This window comes from Diospyros lotus, chromosome 12 (genome assembly GCF_014633365.1).
Source record: "Diospyros lotus cultivar Yz01 chromosome 12, ASM1463336v1, whole genome shotgun sequence".
In the NCBI taxonomy this organism is placed as follows: Eukaryota; Viridiplantae; Streptophyta; class Magnoliopsida; order Ericales; family Ebenaceae; genus Diospyros; species Diospyros lotus.
This window is the reverse complement of record NC_068349.1, coordinates 3,449,257-3,469,196: the sequence shown is the minus strand read 5'-3', so window position 1 is coordinate 3,469,196 and position 19,940 is coordinate 3,449,257. Positions and strand designations below refer to the sequence as shown.

The 19,940-nt window shown below is 35.9% G+C and overlaps 4 protein-coding genes across 7 annotated transcripts in view; 2 read left to right on the top strand and 2 right to left on the bottom strand.

The window, feature by feature from the left end:
• Positions 1–19,940, top strand: part of LOC127786488 (autophagy-related protein 9) — a gene marked incomplete in the record, with an annotated part of 1,007,132 nt that overhangs the window by 553,288 nt on the left and 433,904 nt on the right.
• LOC127786520 (E3 ubiquitin protein ligase DRIP2-like) lies at positions 3,644–12,974 on the top strand. Of its 3 annotated transcripts, XM_052313977.1 has the most exons (8): positions 3,645–3,915; positions 4,000–4,137; positions 4,863–4,962; positions 7,550–7,883; positions 8,037–8,485; positions 8,594–8,644; positions 12,077–12,149; positions 12,430–12,974. In XM_052313977.1, exons 2-8 carry the CDS (start codon positions 4,008–4,010, stop codon positions 12,601–12,603), a joined length of 1,311 nt encoding a protein of 436 aa, XP_052169937.1. In that variant the 5' UTR covers positions 3,645–3,915; positions 4,000–4,007; the 3' UTR covers positions 12,604–12,974. The 3 variants fall into 3 exon arrangements, with proteins under 3 accessions (XP_052169938.1, XP_052169937.1, XP_052169936.1); XM_052313976.1 differs by having other exon boundaries at positions 3,645–4,137; XM_052313978.1 differs by lacking the exon at positions 8,594–8,644 and having other exon boundaries at positions 3,644–4,137.
• LOC127786581 (PRA1 family protein E-like) lies at positions 13,088–13,982 on the bottom strand. Its single transcript, XM_052314073.1, has one exon. It carries the CDS (start codon positions 13,833–13,835, stop codon positions 13,296–13,298), a length of 540 nt encoding a protein of 179 aa, XP_052170033.1. The 5' UTR covers positions 13,836–13,982; the 3' UTR covers positions 13,088–13,295.
• Positions 14,174–18,620, bottom strand: LOC127786515 (GABA transporter 1-like). 2 transcript variants are annotated; one of them, XM_052313968.1, is made up of 8 exons: positions 18,110–18,620; positions 17,348–17,518; positions 16,927–17,049; positions 16,064–16,158; positions 15,774–15,960; positions 15,533–15,663; positions 15,202–15,417; positions 14,174–15,069 (listed from the first exon to the last, which is right to left on the bottom strand). In XM_052313968.1, exons 1-8 carry the CDS (start codon positions 18,207–18,209, stop codon positions 14,668–14,670), a joined length of 1,425 nt encoding a protein of 474 aa, XP_052169928.1. In that variant the 5' UTR covers positions 18,210–18,620; the 3' UTR covers positions 14,174–14,667. The 2 variants fall into 2 exon arrangements, with proteins under 2 accessions (XP_052169928.1, XP_052169927.1); XM_052313967.1 differs by having other exon boundaries at positions 17,348–17,521; positions 18,110–18,617.

The window sequence follows — 19,940 nt, the reverse complement described above, 5'->3', positions numbered from 1 at the left end:
AAAATCAAATATGTGACAGTATTTGAAACTTATACGAGCATAAATCTTGTACATTATTTTTATTTATACAAAATGTTATCCAAAACTTCAACGACCATAAACCGAATGTGCCAATTAATTTAAGTGATTAGTAATTTTAAAACTATCACTCATATTATTTTGCTTCTTTTATATAAAAAAAATAAAGTTTAGTTTTATTAGTTTTTCTCAAAAGTTTAGTTTTCAGTTTTCTGTTTGATTTTTTTATTAGAAGAACCAAATTAACTGAATCAATTAAACTTTTAAAAAAATATTTTTTGATATTTATAAACAATATCATTTTATTTGATTGCGTGTTTTCTATCCATTACTTCGTTTTTTTTTGTTTATTTTGTTTAATTGGTTCAATTCAGTTTATACAATTTGTGTTTGATTTTTTCAATTATCAGTTAGATAGATTTTTTGGGTTAATTGGTCTATACGATTTTGTTCTTCAATTTGATAATCGAATCAATCATTTGCACACTCCTAATTACATTGTAGAAAATGGTTTAATAAAATTCATGCTTAAACTACCTTAAATCGAGCTATATGTGTCGAATAATCATAAAAATAAGGAGAGCTAAGATCTTTACCTATTTACATCGATCATCTCACACTCATTTTAAAAATATAAATATTTACTTGATTATTGAAATTTCTCCCAAAAGATAATTTAAAATTTAAATACTTGCTTGATTGTTGAAACTTCTCCCAAAAGATAAGAGCCCTAAAGTAATTTGGATCCCCACCCCTTATAACATGGCAATTAGTGCACTTCACGAGGTGCTGTGCTTAATTAGCACCAAACAAAAGGCTTGGGAGACTCACTTACAGGCCACGATTGGCAAAGGTATCTATGATTCTATGCCTGTAGGTCCATGTAAAGCTGGGAAAAAATTGATAATTTATTTTTATTATGTATTTTAATTTGTAGATTAATTTAAATATTATATTCTTAAAAATTTAAATAAACTATTATATTTTTAGATTTAGGGTTAATCTAATCACTGTATTTTAACAAATAATAAATAAGTCAATGTACATTCAAATTTTGCCCTGAATTCAAACTCGTATTTTAATTTTTTTAATAGGGACATCAACATTTATATTTCATTTTAATTTTACAGGATGCCTTTCATATAAATTTTTATTTATTTTTTAAATAGACCACTTTGACAATTTAAACGTATTATTTGATTTAATTCTAAAACAAAATTATTAATTTTTATTTTAATACACTAAACAATATATAATTTAATAATTGTTAGATTCACTTAAAGAAGGCTAAAATGTAGCCATACCCCTTGTGGTTTTGGTTATTAACCAAGACATCATATATGATTTGAAAATAATTCTACTAATTTTTATAGTTTAGTTCTTTTTGCAAAGACACCTCATTCTTTACCAACTTCGTTAGATAAATATAATTTATTTTAATTATATGTTAAACGATGTTAAAATAAATCATAATTAAGTTAAAACTTAAAACAAAAAATAAAAATAATCAAAAAAGTTTGTTGATTAAAACCTGTCATTAGAGACAATTATAGTCGACTACCGACAACATTTGGACAATAAATTTCAATCAACACTTGTTTCCAAAATTTATAGCCAATTACCTCGTTTTGGAACCCACTAAGCAATGGGTATAGAACCCAATAATGACGGATTTGTTATTGCTGGGTTATAATTAGGGGCGAATCTAGCGTGTGGGCAGGGGGTGGCTGCCCTTGTCCACGCAAAATTTTCATTGTACAATGTAGTAATTTTTGCCCCAGCTCCCGCCCCTATCATTCCCCCAACCATTTTTGCCTCCCTCGCTTAAATTTATTGGCTTTGCCCCTGATTCTAATACATATATACAAAGAGAGAGAAAAACGAAACAATACAATGGTAATGTTTATCTTATTTGTTTTCTTCATTAATTTTGATTTTGATTTGAATCTATCTGTCTAACTTGACTTTTTTTTCTCTAAAAATGAGATCATCAATGGAATCAAAATCAAACCCGTAGATGTTTTTTTTTTTTTGGAACCAAATTCCTTAACCCATCAATGAGTTCTAAAAATCAATCTCAAAAACTCATCATCTTCGATCTCCATAAAAATAATGAATTATAAAGAAAAATAAAAAAGAGAGAGATAAAGACAAAAAATAAACAATAACAACAACATATAATTAATAAGTTTTTAGCTAGAATTAATATTTTTGTTGAAACGATATTTGTCTTTTGACTTACCCTTCTCTTGTAATGTTGCTAGCAATGGTCTTTATTGTTGTATCTTATTGGTTTATTTTTTTTTCTTTTTAAGTTTTATTTATGATAATAAAAAACAAATTAATAAAAAATATACCTTAATTAATACAATTTCTACGTAAAACTATTAAAAAGGACATCTTATTAACAAAATAAACGGCAGAAGCTTCTAGAAAGTATTTTCAAAACAATGGAAGTGTCTCCCTGTCACCCAATCTACCCTTTAAACACTACTATTAGAAATCGGGGGGCGTACGGAATACCTATTTTTGAAAGCCATTTGGCATATTCATCCCTTTTGACTTTTCCAATTCACGGACTCCTCAACAACCGTGCACGTTTCCTTCGTTTGAACGCGATGCCATTCCCATTTTCACCTTATCTTTATGCTTTGCGGCTGGCCGTGGGCTTGGGCTTTGCCCTTCCACGTCTCCGCCCAATTTACACTTTAGGGTACCCTTTCCCTAAATGTTCTATTTTATTTTTTTTCCATTAGTAACGCCTCTGTAATCAAATAATTTTCATTATAACAATGATCCTTCGTAACATACAGTGAGTATTACATTTTAGGGAAAGGCTGCATGACTATAATTTCATGCAATATTTCGGCCGATCTACCACATCTAAAACAACTTTCTTATATCGAGGTACCCGAAAGATCTCTCAAATAATTTTATATAAAATATTATTAGTTTTTAATTAATCGAATGTGTTGAATTATTTTAAACTAAAATATATATATTTTTTCTCATTTGTATGTAAGATTATATTATTTCGACTCATAGTATCACAAATACTATTATTATTTAATACTGAGATTGATTTATCAAAAAAGGACCAAATTTTATTTATCACGTGTTTTAATTTTGTATTAAAAATTTTAATTTTTAATATAAAGGCTAGACCTTTAATTGGGTTTAATTTGGTTAAAATTATGACATTACAAAACTAATAATCTTGAGAATTATGTATGTTCATTTTGTTGAATGCATTAAATTATTAATTATTATAATCTAAATATCTAATTTAATGATAACTTGATATTTCAAACCATCTTACTTAATTAATTATTTTTAAAAAGTATGTTATTTAATTAAAAATAACGTATTAAAAATGAATGATTAATTTTAACAGTAAATTAATAACAGTATATATTTAATATAAATTAAAAATTCAGTAAAAGGTGTGTTTTTCTTATAATTAACCAAAAAAAAAAAAGTTAATAAACTACTCTAATAGATTAAACACTATTGAAAATGGGTTCCATACTAGTCCAAGGATTCAAGCTGTGTCATCATTAGCGTGCGGCATAGGCTAAAATGCGCCAGCAGACACGATAAATGCCCATTTCCCCAGAAACACGTCTCCCCCTCGCGCACACAGCCAGGGTGCGCAGGTTCTACCCTTATGAACGCCCCGGCGCACTTTATCACGGCGCCCCCTATTTTTCCTGATTTGAAAAGAATATATAAAACCACGAAGGAACTGTTCGGTTCATGCTATTCCGCAACGAGGCTCTCTCGATCGTCTCCCAAACAGATCTTCCACGCTGCCTCCTCTCCAAATCCATCGCCAACCGCGTTGCTTCTTCGCAAATCTCTCCCACGCATACCTCAATCTCGCTCGCAGATTCGCAGGCATCGCTCTCGTATATCGCTTTCGATGTTCTCTGTGTTGCTTTCTCTGCGATTGTTGTGGAATCGATGCGGTGTTGAATGCAGGTGAATGAATGGACGTAAGGAGTGTTTCTAACATGCAGCTGTATGTGAGGAGAGAGGCGATTGCGGCATGCATGACGTGCCCGCTCTGCAACAAGATCTTCAGGGAAGCCACGACCATATCCGAATGTCTTCATACGTGTGAGTCTTCACTCTTAATTCTTCAAATTGTGGAGGTTTACTCTTAATTCTAATTTGATTTGCCTTTTGGTATTGCGTTCTTTGGTTTGTAATGCTGGAAACGAGTAGTAGATTTATGTAAGAGGATAATTTGCCATCGGGCTGAGTTCAGGTTAAGGGCAAGCTTCTCGTTTCGCTGATTTGTTAAATCACGTAAGGCTTGGGCGTTGGTACAGCAGAAAAAATGCCGTGGATTGGGGAACTCAAATATTCGGAGGCTGAACGTTTCCTCTTCAATCTCATCTACTTATTATCGTCTGTCTCAATTTATATGTTTAAATTGTGAATTAGAATTTACTTGTAAAGCTTTCTTGGGTTGAATTTTAGCAAAATATTGAAAGAGAGCTACAAGTAGGGTGGGTTGCTGAAGAATATGTTCCAGCTCTATTTAGATTTTCTTTCAGCTCTATATTTACCGATTTATATACTTTTACACTTACCTTATTCTAGCCTTCACTTACATACCCCCACTGGGCAGTGCTCATGTATTTTAGTTTTATGCTTAAAAACCGTCTTTGTTTTCACAAGTCTAAATTACACTACAGACCTCATATGGCTGCAAAACTATACTCATGCAAGCATATTCCATTTTCTTATGTTCATCTAGATTTGTAGGCATGGATATCTATATTTATTTCCTTTTAATGCCGTGAATGGTAAATTTTATCTCTTGGAGATCTATCCAGTTTGCAGGAAATGCATATATAAGAAGCTCTCAGACGAGGAATTAGAATGCTGTCCGATATGCAATATTGATTTAGGCTGTGCACCATTGGAGAAACTGAGGTCAGAATGTTCTCCTTTTGTTCTCTCTCTCTCTCTCTCTCTCTCTCTCTCACACACACACACACACACACACACACACACAACCCTGCACAGATTATTCTAAGTACTGTTTCATACAGAAGTGGGTTTTATGGATAAGTGGTGCAGGGTGAACCGTGAAGAAATATTAATTTGTATGTGTGTTTTAGGGAGTCCAAGTGCATGAGGCTCCCCATGTTGCGAGGGCTATATTTGTATGCAACATCACCCCCCCACCCCCCCCCCCCCCCTTTTTGCAGGCTAGTTGTTTCCACACTCAAACATGTGACATTTAGGCTGCAAGGAAGCAACCTTACCATTGCTACCAAGGCTCGTCTTCTATGTGTGGTTTAGGATGAAATATTATCTTGCATGCCTAGTTTGGGATTGTTGAGTAATTGTGTCATGTTGGTTATCAAATAATGTTATGGATCATACCTTAGTGAAGTCTGATTAGTTTGATGTTTGAGGGGACTGTCCCGTGATGTCATGGATCGCACCTACTTGCCTTCTGATAGATTGATGATTGATGGTAACCATGGCATATCAGATCCCTGCACTTGCATTTGTACGTGCATACTTCAAAAGGTGGATTAATGCCTTTTCTTTTGGATCTTTAAGAAATAAGGGCACGAGAAATGTTTATTGTTCCTATATGTGGTAAAGGAGTAATGCCTGTGAATCTTTGATATTGGGATGAACATCTATCAGTTATTCAAGGAATATTTCAGTAGGTACAAATTGGAGTCAGACTTCAGGATTTTAGGGTGTCTTAGATGATTAGTTCACATTTAAGGTATTATCTGAACACATTTTTCTTTTTTTTTTCTTTTATTTTCTAGATCACGAGAGACTTTTCTCTAATTAATTTCCTGCTTATTTCAGCCTACCCTTGACTGCATAAATTACCTTTCTTGAGGTGTGGAGCATATGCATTTTATCATTGTCAAATTGATCCCCTTGAAGGGTCTTCTTCTTTGTAGAAATGTACATATGCCACCAATGCTTGTCCCATAATCTAGAAGAGGCAGGTGCAACCTAGCTTTTGGACAAGGACCATTATTTTATCTTCAAAAGAGAAAAACAACCCAACCAAGGCTTTGTCAATTTTGTAGTTGCAACTTGTGAGCTGGTACAAGAAAAAGATCTGGAGCTTGCCTGTACATTGGTTTCACAGTTGGTAAACCTCTAACTACAATCTAAAGGATAACGCAGCCAGGACTCTAGAAATTTGTTCCTTGTATGTGGATTCTGTTTTCTTTCCACAGATTGTGACTAAACACCTCAAGTTCATGGATATTTGATTTCTTGATTTTTGCTATTCAGTCATACTATGGAGAAAACTTTTCAGAAACAAGCATGTGATCTGGAAACATTTTGGATTTCCTGGATTTACCTAAGGTCATAAACTTGATTGAATATTTGCATTTACAACAACAACTATTGTGTCTGATGTAATGTATTCTAGTGTAAGAGGGAAAATGGTCACTTTGGCTAATACAATATGCAATTCCTTTTCACTCCAGAAGAGCTTTTATTCACGTGTTTTGGCATGATTTCTCATGTTTTACTTGAACTGTCTCAATTGAAGTTCTCTCGACCATCTGGACTGATCAATCATTGCTGAAGATATAGTCTGGGATTATGATAAGCAGCACAAACTCTGCAGTAATCTTCATTTTGTTCCTATTTTCTTTCATAATTACTTTTTTTGTTAATAAGTTTAACACAGGTAAATATGATCATGCACCTTGAACTTACAATAGCTAATTACAGAAGAGGGAAGTTAATACTGGTTAGAACCCATCTCATCTGTGCACCATACATAAGATGATATGATTCTTTAAACTGAAGATCCAAAATAAAAATAAATATATCTGGCACAAACAACTCATTTATGGCTCTCATTACTACTAATAAAAAGTTATTTGGTGATGTATTTGGTTGCATTTTTTGTGAGTTAAGTGGCTTATTTATTTGCTATATATTTGACTTTTTCTTGCTTGGTTTGACTTGCTTGTAGATTTTGAATAATTCTTAACTTCTCCATGACGATTTTTTATGTGTTAGATGCTACAACAATTTCTATGTGAACTCTGAAGATTCTGCATGTTACTATGTATTATTTGCATGTACAATCTAGATTACCCTGCTTAATTGTGGATGTGTATTTGTATATAGGCTCTTCCTGCTGTGCTCTTGTATACTACTGTTGGCCTATTGAGATGGCAAAGCACATTATATATTTCCTTGGTTTTGCAATTTTATGGCTGCAAGTGGTTTTTCGGTCTTGAGGCTTCTTTCTCTTGCACTATGTGCTTTCTGGACATACATCTTTTTGAGAAACTAGCACTCATGAATGATTAACTTCAAGAGAATTGCTTCTTATGTGAATGCATATCCATTCTTGTGTGTTTATGCATTTGCATGCCTATTCATGGGCTTGCCGTTATAACTAAATTTTCAGCCATCTTTCTCTGGTGTCATCTGGAAATCTTCAAGTGGCACACGCTTCAATTCTTTCCTAATTTATATTGCCTACTCATGCCCATGGATTTTTGCTTATCAGGCCAGACCACAACTTGCAAGATGTAAGAGTCAAAATCTTCCCTTATAAAAGAAGAAAGGTGAAGGCACCTGAAGTTGCACCTTCTGTCACATTACCAGTGAAAAGAAAGGAAAGATCACTTTCGTCATTGGTGGTCAACACTCCCAGAGTATCAACACAGACTGTCATGACAGGAAGAAGGTCAAAAGCTATAGCAAGAAAAGTTTCCTCTTTACGAGGTTCCAGCTTTCCCATTGAGAAGCCTGTTAAGAAAGAGGAAGACGCTGAGGAAGATCATCCAGAGAGCTCCAGCTCACCCCAGACTCCAGCCAAATTCACTCAGAACATAAGGCCGGTAATGGAGATAATTATGGTGATAGTTTGGATGACTGCACTGAGTGCTCTTTGTTTCGGCTACCAGTGCTTGTTGATAGTGTTCATCTTAAACTAATGGTGTACATGATTAAAGTGAGGATTTCTGTATTAATTAACTATGTGACTGGTGCAGATTTCCTCTAACACTGGGAGGTCTAGCCTCCTCGAACCTGAAAAAGAATCAGAAAATGGTGCTGAAACATGGGAAAGAAAAGCTGATCTCTGGAAACCTTTAAATTTTTTGGTGGAAGTTGCAAATAGGAGCAAGTCTTCAAAATATACTTCACAAGGATCTGTTGCTAAATCAGAACCATTACTTGCTCCTGATAGTGAAGGACGTGCTCGCAAAACAAAAGCCAAGGAGCATGGAACCAGATCCAGAGCCGAAGATGAGAAGGATAGTTTTGAACCTGTTTCTTCGGGTACAGTCAAGCCTAAAAAGTTGCGGAGGATTCGTCGAAAAAAGGAAGGTGTTTATGGTGAATCAGGAGTTTCAGCCCAAGCTGTGCTGGATGCTGCTATTGCTAAACGAGAAAGAAGGCTTAGTCCAGTTTGGTTCTCACTGGTGTCTTGTGAAGGCCGGTAAGAGTCTATTTCAATTTTCAGATATGAATTATGAATTGTTACTCTTCTTGGAGACTAGTTTGTTGCTTGCCTTATTTATTTTTCCAATTTCTGTACATGATCCAGGGGAGGCCAGGCACCCCTGCCTCAGATACCTGCAAGTTATCTGAGAATAAAGTAAGTTCCATTTAGCTCTTTGACTAATGTTAATATTACCCATGTTGCTACTGTCACTGATTTTGATTAACAAGTTTATTTGCTTCCTTAGTATTTTGATATAAATGATATTTGGCATCTTGAGATATTATCAGTTTGTACTTGAATTTGACAAATAAGGTTATGTATGAACCCTTGGACATGGGGGAAGGATTGACTGGCTAAGTTGGGCATACATCAATTTCAATAATTTGCAATCCTAACATCTGTGTGACATCAAAGTTGTTATTCTGGATAGAACATTTGTTATTTATTCTGTATTTGTTATGCTCTCAGAGTTAATATATCATATATGAGATAATACATTATAGCTATTGGTGGTTATGATTCAGCTATAGCACCATCGGTACTTGTTCAGAAGTATGACAAAAGAAATGCCACCTCTCCTTAATATGCAATTTTTGCTTATTATTTCCTCTTTGGGTTTGTTTTACAAATAAGTGATAGGATCTTACTGGATCACTATGTAAGGTTTTGCTGAAATTGGGTATTTCTTTGTTCTTGTGTATTTTTATTAGTACTGGGTGCTGTGTCATCACTCCTGTTTGTTGCAACCTTCCTGCTTATTTCATTCTGAAGAACCATATCCAAGTCTTTTCTACATGTCTTGTGTGTTTCACTGAAGCATCTAAGTCTTCAAGATAGGAAAAAATATTATAATATTTAGTACTTTTTTGCATGGGGAGATTAATGAGGATGTTACACAGGATTAAGGCAAGAAGGTGGAAATGAAAATGCATCCATTGGTTTGTGCGATCCTAAAATTCCATTAAAGCTAAAAGGAAAATTTTATAAGATGGCTATGAAATCAACTTTGTTGCATGATATAGAAGTCAGGTGGTAAAGCCCCAACATCTACAAAATATGAATGTGATAGAGATGAGGATGTTAAGATGGATGTGCAGCCATTAGGGATGAAAATGAGTTGAGCTTGCTCTTGTGAATCGTAATGTTCAAAAATCAACTAGCTCGATAAGCTAGGGTCAAGAATCAAATGAGCTGAAAAATATGGCTCATTTAATAAATAAGTCAAGCTCAATTCATGATGTGTTCAATTTGTTTGGTTCATAAGCCAACTCGATTGAATTACATATAATATATATAATACATATTATATAACATAATATATATACTATTAGTAATATTATTTTATGTTATATCTTAATAGTAAAATACATGAAAGAATTTTTTATCTTAAAATTTTGTGGATTATAAAATGTTTGTTTCCTAATTAGAAATTTAATTTTTCATAGATGAATATCCTATAGTAAATTTAATTTGCACATAAAATATAATTGCTTATGGTAAATTTATTAACCCCAAATTATTGCATATTTGGTCCATGCATTTTCTTTCCTAAGTGATTTAAGTTTTGTTGTGCTGAAATAAGTTTTCTTTAGTTTTTTTTGGGGGGGTTGTATTTAGGCTGAATTGAGTTAAAATGAACCGAGCTAATGAATCAAGTTTTCAAGTTGCTTGGCTTGAATTGGATCATGTTGGCTCATTTGGATGTCATTTGAGCCTAACAACTCAAGTCAAATGGTTTGCAAGCTTCATTCGAGTTGAGATTGAGCTAGAAAATTTAGTTCATATTGAATCCTAGCCAAGCTAATATTAGTCTAGTCGAGCCAAGCTGAATCTTAGTTCAACTCGATTTCTCTCATTTTCAACCTAGCTGCCATATAATAAAAAATAAAATTAAAAATGAAGGTATTTGTAATAAGGTCAAAACGACTCCTATTACAGATACAATGCATAAGACATGCTTAAGAGGGTTTGGTCATGTGAGAAGAAGACAAATCAAGGCTTTGGTGAAAAGAGTGGATGGAAAAGAACATGCATTTAGCAAAAGAGGTGAAGGGAGATTAGGAAAAACTTAGTAGGAGGCTCAATACAACCCCATATAGTAGGATTAAGGCAAAATTTGGTGAGAGGCTCTTAGGTACTTAATGCATTATAACGGTTTTACAGAAGATAACCCCATATAATGGGGATTAAAGCTTCATATGATGTTGTTGTAGTACTTTTTGCATGGAATACCTTTGGGAACTGTTGGATAAGGGTCTATTTTTAGCAAGTTTGTGTGACTTTTCATGTAAGTGTTACTTAAGCTTTTATACAAACATTCTATTCCTTCTTCCTTTTTTCTTGGAAATTGTGCATTGCATCATGCCATAACCTGTTATGGCAACTGAAAGTCATCCAGTGTCATTCATTTCATGGATCTGGAATTTTAATTGGCGAGCATTCAAGTTTGTACATGGCATAGTTGGCTTTGATCTTACAGTTCTTGTAGGAACTTTCCCTTTTTATAAATCGTGCAATGGTCTCAGAACGCTGAATGTAAAGGCTTTCCTTTATGTTATCGTTCTTTATTTTCATAAATTAGGTCCTTGACAATATCTTGCAGTCTGTCCCCATTGATTATCCACGCTAGATTAAAGGATATTATTCTTTGTTGTCTTTGTTACCTTCAGTCAATGTGTTTTCTTACTTTAGTTCAATTGTGTGTGAAATTACTTTTATGCATATATACCCAGGGTTATATGTATTCTTCAATCTCCTTTTAGGTTAAAGGGCAAGACATTGATGATAGATTTGGACCACTTGGTACAAATGATTGAGTCAAATTCATGCTTCCTGTGCCCAGCAATTACACATCATGGATAAATTGCAAAGATAAATTTTGTTTATTCATTCTTAGCCTCGCATGTGTTAGCTTTGTTATTTTCTTGCTTGGATGTTTGGGATAATAGGAATGACAAGAATCTGGTGACATAGCCATAGCCTCAAAATTAGATAACCCTCATAGTGCAATGGGTAGGCTACGAGATCCATACCGTAAGTTTGCTATCTCCTTTAGATTTACGGATCGCATGGTTGTTGGTTTATTTGTTATTAATTTCACCTATTCATTTGTTGTTCTCTAGATGCTTCTCCATGTGTTCATAAGGAAGTATAGGTGATGACCCTAAGTTCTCTGGTTACTGGTGGATGTTAGGTTTTAAGTTTTATTAAATGCCATCTCAAACTTCAAAACATAACCAGCATAGTCTCTCTTTGCTCACACAATCAAGGATGTGGAATTGGCATTTTAATTATTTATCTGTCAGTTGGTGATGCTATACTGTTGGATGAAATAAGTCAGTTGCTGCTAATGATTCTGCCCTCATCATTCTTATACCACGGGAAATTGTCTTTGGCACTTGTAGTTGCATGTTTTTTTTATCGTGGTTTTTGTAGCCAGTCTCCAATCCCCGCCTTTCATGGGGGATCCCCACTAATTTTTGCTCAGAACATGTTATCCTCGTGGAAGTTTCAGAGTTGAAAAAATTTGGACTTTGCTGCCATAAGATGGTCTGTATCCTAATATCATGTTTCATTATGCCACAGGGATGGTAATGTACCTGTCTCTTTTATCCAAAAGTACCTGATGAGGAAGTTGGATCTTACACATGAAGATGAGGCAAGTGAATGGTCTTCCCTTGCTTTGAAATGTATATTTTCTTATTAATCTAGCAAGATCTTATGCTGAAGAAAGGATACAACTGAGTTGGATCTGGATGTTGTTCTAGTTCTGTTTAACCCAAAAGAATTCTCATCTCTGTTGCCTCTGTAACTGTGAAAAGCCAACAAGGGTTCTTAAAACCCGTGCCAGACACCAAGTGAACTTCAAAAAAGAGTTGTCAAGACACCACTAACCTTTCTTCTCTGATGGACATGGCTGGTTATTGATCTTCTTGCAGGTTGAGATTAGATGCATGGGCCAACCGGTAGTCCCCACGTTGCAACTCAATACTTTAGTCGACTTGTGGCTACAAACAGCTTCAACTTCACAAAGGGTATCGGCATCCATTGGCTCATCAGCAAAGGATTTCGTAATGGTGTTGGCCTATGCTCGCAGGGTTCCACCTTCCTGAATCGTTTCCTCCACATTCTTTCTCCATCGACTCCTCAATAACATCTGGCCCTTGGACTCCATGGGAGGACAAAGTTGTAGTTCCTGCTCGATGCATCATCCATCTCCCGCACATACATTCTCAGTAAGCAGCCTCCTCCTACTGCAACAACCATAGAGATGTGCACTACAAGCGCACTCGGCAGAATTTATACTTAATTGTAGTGCGACAAAGTTCTATTTGTTGAGAATTTCAAGCTCATGTACCCATTTGTGTGTTTCATAGCTCATTGTAGGTGAATTTTACAATTATCACTTGTGCCTATGCTCTTTCAACATGTTTGTAACATTTGTATTTTCTCAAGAAATTGGAATCTGCTGCAGATTATTGTTGCCCCCCCCCCAATCAATGGGAATCCCTCCATTGAAGCTAATTCTAACACAATTTGGAACTACTTTGAATAGAAATACAATTGTTCGTCGAAACTCTGATAAAATGTACGCAATTAGAAGTTTCTGGAAAACATCATAATTATGGCTTCACACATTTATTATTTACACTGGAAAAATAAGCAAAACATTGTTTTTTCTTTTGGCTTTTACAATCAAACGCAAGAATCAAGCCAAACCAACAAATTTCAAACCGACTGAACTTCCAAATCGGGAGGCTCGAAATCACATTTGACGAATTAACCATATCGGAAAAACGATCAGTCAGGTGACTACTGAGAGAAGGCCGCCGCTGGCCGCTTCTTCCTCGTCGAGGAACAGATCGTCCGGAACCCTAAACGCCGCGTGTAACGCAATGATCGACGCTCCAATCAGAAACGAAATCAGCACATTCAACCAGACGTGAGTAAAGACCAAGGCGACGATCGTGACCGCGCCGAGCAAAATCAACACCACACGGTCGTCGACGGCGCGATTGAAGGCCACCAGAGGCTGGTCGCGGGAGAAAAAGAGGAAGAGCCAGGCGGCGAAGACGATGAGGAAGACAATCATCGAGACAGGGTGCCACAACAGGCTGAGGAACAGCACCAGCAGCAGGATCACGGCATAGTTCACGCGGAAGTAGTTGAGGTTTCGCTTCATCCGAGCGGTGGCCTCGGCGAGGCTGTAGGGGCGGCCGAAGGAGGACGCCGGCGAGGGAACGCCCAAGAGCTCGCGCCATGGGCGGCGCGTGACGTAGAACGGTCGGGAGTTGGCTTGCGATCTGGAGAAGATTCCGGCACCGGCCGACGACGAAATCGACATCGAGAATTAGGGATCTTGACTTGGAGACTGATATAGATAGAACAGAACGATTTCTTAATGGTCAGAGAGAGAGAGAGAGGGAGAAAGGATTCTTAAACCCTAACAGTGATTGGGCGGCCGACAAAGTTTTCTTTCCAAATGGCTAAAGGCAAGCAACTACACGTTCTCGAATTATTTCTTATTTCTCAAATTGAGTTTTTATTTTTTGAAAACAAAAACACAAAACTAAACAAAGCCCATCTACCGTTTTTACTAAAAATGAAAATGAGCAAACTCACAATCAAAGCTGACTCAAGTCGAAGTTTATTAAACTTAAATTTGATTTGTTTATAAATTGTATTTTAAAATAGATTTAAACTCATTTGTTTATTTTAACAAATTAACTCAAATAAATTTTTATTTTGCAAAGAATTTAACTCTTTTACCTTCTTATGAGCAACTAAATGTAATTTTCAGTTTTAGTTGTCAATATTTAAAATAATAAAATTAAAAATTAAACACAAAAAGTTAAAACTCGTTCAGTGTCGTACTAAAGTCAATACGAGTAGTTAAATTACATTTTATCTTACCACCTTCCCTACTTTCTCATATCCACACCCTCAAACTTGACCATAATATGCAAATCTAATATCTCTGAGTTACATAAAATATATTTCCAAATAGAAATAAAATTCATATTAGCAACTCATTTAATAAAATTAAGAAATATATATTGCTGTTTAAGGGTAAAAAATAGTTCTTTCTCTTCCTAAGGGTAAAAAATAGTTTTTGTAACCTTTTACCCAATAATTTACGGGGAATGAGAAACACAATCTCCTGGGAGGGTTACAACTTACATGTTGTGAAAGAACTTGTAAGTTCTAACATCCTCAACAATAAGCCTCACAGCCCCAATACAACCCAACACTGCAACCACAGAGAACCAGGCAACAATGGTCAGGTTGAGCAACAAGAGCAGTCGCTGAAGCGTCACGTTTCTGGGGGTTCTACTTCTACCAGCTTTCATGTATGCTAAAACAGGGAAGACGAAGTCCAGAGGAGTGAACCCGATGGCTCCACAGATGGCAACAAAATCCCCGAAGAAAGGCATGGCTGCAGCTACCAAGGATATGAGCAACATATAGACTGAGGTGAAGATGAGCCGGATCAGATGTTTCCTGACAGGGGCGCTAGAAGTTTGCTTGCTGGACAGCATTCTTTCCTCAAAATATGCATATGTTGGCCTGCAATATATCTGATCAAACACAGGATATGTCCAATGAGATCCAGATATGCATTGAACGATGCATCCAGAATTGAAACATGGGAAAATCTTGAGATGGTGTGAGAATGGTTGGTTGGAGGGAAATGGTGTGGCCGAACTCACCTGAAAGCATCCTGATATTTGAATCACTGCGAAAAGATTGGCCATGACACTAGTCCACTTGGGATTAGTGAGAGATGCCACAATGTAGGGCTTGACTTGCGAACCAAATGCCCAGTAGCCAAGAAAGGCTAATTGCCAGTAAGTCAGGACAATGATACTGTAAGCTGTTGATACTCCTTTGTACATGTTCTTCTTTGCCGGTTCCCTCATGGTGCTCTAACAAGACAGCAGTCAGGTTAGAGGTCCTAGAATCAAACATCATGTAAAGAAAAAAGCTGAAAATGCTCGTCGAAATTTATACAAGCATCGCTTGAGTTTCATGGTATTTCACCTGTATCTCTGGAAGCATGGCATCTCCAAATGAAAAGGCAATTGCCCCAAGGGCATTGAAGGCATTAAACGTCTTCGTCAAGGAGCTTCCTTGCAAACTGTGGCTAACTGATTTTCTGTCAATCTTTTTGCCTGCAAAATAGTATTTTCACTTTTCACAATAAAAAGCCAATTGCAGGTGGAAGTCAGATAGGAAAAACTGGTCTTTTCGGCCAGAAATAATCAAGGGAAAGCAAGCTTACCATCATATATAGTGACACCAATGGTTGTACCAGCAAAACCAACTGTACTGAAGGTGCATAATGCATTTACCCATCTCAATGAGTGGATGTCTGGGAGCTGAGAGAGAAAAAGTTCAAAAGCTCCAAAAATAATGATGAAATGCTGCAAGGTCAGGGTACCATCCTTCTGATAGTATTTGTATACTGCCTGCAAAATTGTTAAACACAAAATATAAAGGTAAAAGTATAGTGATCCAATCAGCTGTCATGGTTTGCCAGAAAATGGTCTTCCATATTTCAGGCACACTAACCTTAAGGCTAGTTCCAGCAGCAATCTGAATGGCAATGTTATTGCCTAAGGAAGCTACCTGCTGAAAAAATGCAATAGACCAGTAACCCCCAGATCCTTCAATGGCAAACAGGTTGATTATAATCAATGAAAAAAGTGTGCGCATTTCAGTTGAAAGTATACTCTAAGAGCAGCAAGCCAATAACATTTTGAAGAAAATCAGTAATTAAAATTTTAATACAACCAAAAAGGGGAGGACAAGTCCGTTCCATCAATTTCTGGGGCTTTACAATCAAAACAAGTGGAAGATAACAACGATTAGGATTAAATCAAAGTGTATAGTCGCCATAGCAATTTATAGCTTTTGTTTTCTTTTTTCTTTTTTGCTCCGTAAAAGGGTTAGTGTTGTAGCAAGAAACTGTGGTCTGTGGGGTACTGTAGGGGCCTCACCCGAACTCCTGCCTCACCCTTGAGGCTAGGCTTTGTGGGGCCAGTTTGATACTCCATTGCTTGCTAGGCACCCAAGGGTCATCCAAACCACAAGGAGAACCCCCATTGGGTTATTAGTTGTAGCATCATCAAGCTTTTCACCCTTCATCCAATGATAAAAAAGTGTCCTCATTTTTCTCTCCGTCTCCATTCTTAAACATAGATATGCTAATTAAACATGAATAGTTTGCTTTCCAGTTTAAACTTCAGAGGTAAATAGATTAATTTAGCAGTAACTGTAGCAGATAGCCCTGTACCTCAATCATCAATATACCTTGAGTTAATCAGCCGAAGACAGATAGCCAAAAGAAGTAATGTCCTATTTGGGATAATGAATAAAAAGAGAGCGAACATGAACTATCCAATGTTCTAAATAAATTGACACAAAACACAAACCATATATGCTGCCAGCAAGATCTCGGTATGTGGTCTGCTTCTTCCCATTCCATTGCCATAGAGACGCAATCAAAATACTAGAGTACCATGTAGTAAGTGTAGCACCCACTAAACTAGCAACTCCTGAATCAATAAGAACCAACATGTTACAAAATCTGCACTTCTAAGAACAATCTAATAGAAAAATGAAATGTTGCAGCTTCAAAGTCCAAACTCCAAACGGTGAAAATAATTTATGCAATGTTTAAAAATGATAATATAAAATGAAAAAAAATTCCGTCTGATTTCAACAGTACAATCAAAAACCATAAAAGTTAAACTAGTGGGTCTAACAGTGAATTATTGATTGAACTGCATGTATAAATATTGATATGTATGGATGAGAGTGTGTCTCATATGAGGCAGTCCTTGAAACAATTACCAAAGATCCAACCAAGAGATGCGACAGCGAAGGGAAGAGGAGCATAAGCGGCTGGAGTGGCGATGGTGGTGGCAACATGGAAAGCGGCATGCTTCCATGTTCCTCTAGCTTTCTCAGAACTTGAGTTTGTTCCTTCCGCTTCACTGTAGAGCCTGTTATTGTCTGCTGCTGCTGCTGTTGTTATTGAACCCAAGAGATCATAAACCATACTGAGTGTTAATATCATTTGGGATGACGATTAACAATTCAAACTTCAACCCAGGTAGTTTAATTTCATCATCCTTGAAAATTTTATGAACTAAAAGAAGAATCTATTCTACCAAAAAGTTATCTACTATAGTAAATATGAATGGCACTCAACGTTTTGTGACCCAATAGTAAAGGAACCAAGCTCTCATCATCCACAAAATTTAAAAAGATAATAATAATAAAAGCATGACAGTTTGATTACTGTTACCAGTTGTTTCAGATTCCATTTTAAAATATAGGAAGCTGGGATAGTCAAACCCCACGAAGAAAAAATGTAAATAGGAAATCCCCAGACCAAAAAGACATTCAATTACCCATTATGTTCCAGTAATCTCACCAACCCTAACATTGCTTGCTTCAAATATGTGCTGAAACTATTGTTGTTTCATATATTCTATCATGCAATTAATCTTTACAATCACTCAGCATCACTTTACTATCTTCCCAATTTCTGCGTTCAAAACAATCAAATGTGACTCGAGAAATACAAAATTTTGAAAAAGCTTCTAGTACCTATGCCTTGCTGCGCTCCTCCTCCTCCTTCTTCATCGGGAACCCTAGATTCTGCTGCTTCGGGCGGTGTTTCAGCGTCCAAACGGTGTGAACGATCCATGTTTCTCGTTGCTGATTTTCTGAAGATGATATGTTTGAATTGACGCACGCTGGCTCCATGGAGAAATGGCCATAAATGTCTATTGTTGCGGCGGCTACGGATTGATAATGTTCTTTGACTTTCGCCCAGGAAGAGAGTGATCAGAGCCCAGGAAAAGTATCACATTTCAAACTTGAGAGAGACATACAAGCTCTGAATCAATATTCAATACCCCTAAAGGGCTCTTTAGGAACGGCGTAGTTTCTTGTCTTTTTACTTAAATTCACACAGCTGTTTTACAGACTAAAACAACATTCTTAAAGCAACACCTCTACCCTAAGGCCCTACCCCTTTCTCCGAGTGCTTATCACCGATGGCCCGACGCCGACTGAGCGTCGGACTGCCTCTTGTCTCCGGTCCCGTCCTTATCGTCTTCAGTCTATTCGTCGTTTCTGGTCTTGTCCTCTTCCGCTTCGTCGTCTTCAGTTTATATATTTCTTAATTTTTTATATATTAATTAGACATTCAATATTGGCATTAAGCGTAAATTAGTGATTAGATACACAATATATATATATATGGGCCGCATGTGATTTCACGTTTTTTTTTTCCATTCAAATTTTTTTTGGTTATTTCAATTACAATTTTGAACTTACATTTTTAAATCAATTTAATCCATATTTTAATTTTTTTATGACAACTTGAATTTTTCATTCTTTCGATTATATCACTGGATCTATATTTTCGAGTCAATTTAACTCGTATATTTTGACGTGAATAGAGTGTGATGTGTACTTTATAATTTCACTTTACCTTTTTTTTTTTATACATTAAAGTTAAGGGTTAAATTGACTTGAAAATACATATATAAGAGTATGATCAAAACAACGAGAGAAACAAGCTTAAGCTCGATTAACATAGTTCGAGCTCGAGCTCAATCGACGACAAAAGTAGAGGATACGACTGTCAGCGACAGCTAGGGTGGTGAGAGATACGAGGTGATGAGCTTGAGCAACGAGTCTCTTTGTCTTTAAAGTCGGGGATGGGAGGCTTCAGTGGCAATGAGCTTTAGCGATAAGAAACGATAATGATAGACAACGATCAAGCTTTACAACTTGTATTATTCCTCTCAATGAGAAGTAAGATGGAGAGATAAGAGTCGACGATGAGAGGAAGACGATGAAGAGAATAGAGTTGGAGAAAAAGAGCCAACATGTGGCCAAGAAAGGGATGAGAGAAATTAAGAGAAAATATGGGTTTCTTGGTCTGGGAAGGGGGGAAGAGTGGGTTTTTGGGTAGAGAAAGGAACATAAATAAAATAGAAAAATAGGGAAATATATATATTTATAAAATATATATCTAATATATTATTTAATGAATGATATAATAATATGTATGTAAGTGAAATAATATAATTATAAAATATATATTTAATATATTATACATACATTTATTATTATATCTAATTGTAAACTTCTAATCGAGCCTACTCATAATTCTCTAATCAAGGCAACTCGTGAGCTAACAAGCCGAGTTTTACTAAGCTCATACTTAACTCGTTTACAAATCAAGTTTTAAAGTTAAACTTAAACTCGTTTACCTTAATAAACTAACTTGATCAAGCTTTTATTAAGCTGAACTTGAATGGTTCAGCTAATTTATAGTCATAATGAATGTCACTCATAAATATTCAAGTCACGTTTTCATAAATAGCCATCCTCTGAACACCATATGATGTATCCATAAATCAAA

Excerpts from the sequence above, each read along its gene's own strand:
- LOC127786520 (XM_052313977.1), top strand. The coding sequence starts at position 4,008 with ATGGACGTAAGGAGTGTTTCTAACATGCAGCTGTATGTGAGGAGAGAG. Across the intron at positions 4,138-4,862 it reads ATCCGAATGTCTTCATACGT|TTTGCAGGAAATGCATATAT; the intron begins GTGAGTCTTCAC and ends AGATCTATCCAG. Across the intron at positions 8,645-12,076 it reads GCAAGTTATCTGAGAATAAA|GGATGGTAATGTACCTGTCT; the intron begins GTAAGTTCCATT and ends ATTATGCCACAG.
- LOC127786581 (XM_052314073.1), bottom strand. The coding sequence starts at position 13,835 with ATGTCGATTTCGTCGTCGGCCGGTGCCGGAATCTTCTCCAGATCGCAA.
- LOC127786515 (XM_052313967.1), bottom strand. The coding sequence starts at position 18,209 with ATGGATCGTTCACACCGTTTGGACGCTGAAACACCGCCCGAAGCAGCA. Across the intron at positions 17,050-17,347 it reads ATCTCTTGGTTGGATCTTTG|GAGTTGCTAGTTTAGTGGGT; the intron begins GTAATTGTTTCA and ends TTATTGATTCAG. Across the intron at positions 15,664-15,773 it reads TGGTGTCACTATATATGATG|GCAAAAAGATTGACAGAAAA; the intron begins GTAAGCTTGCTT and ends ACTATTTTGCAG.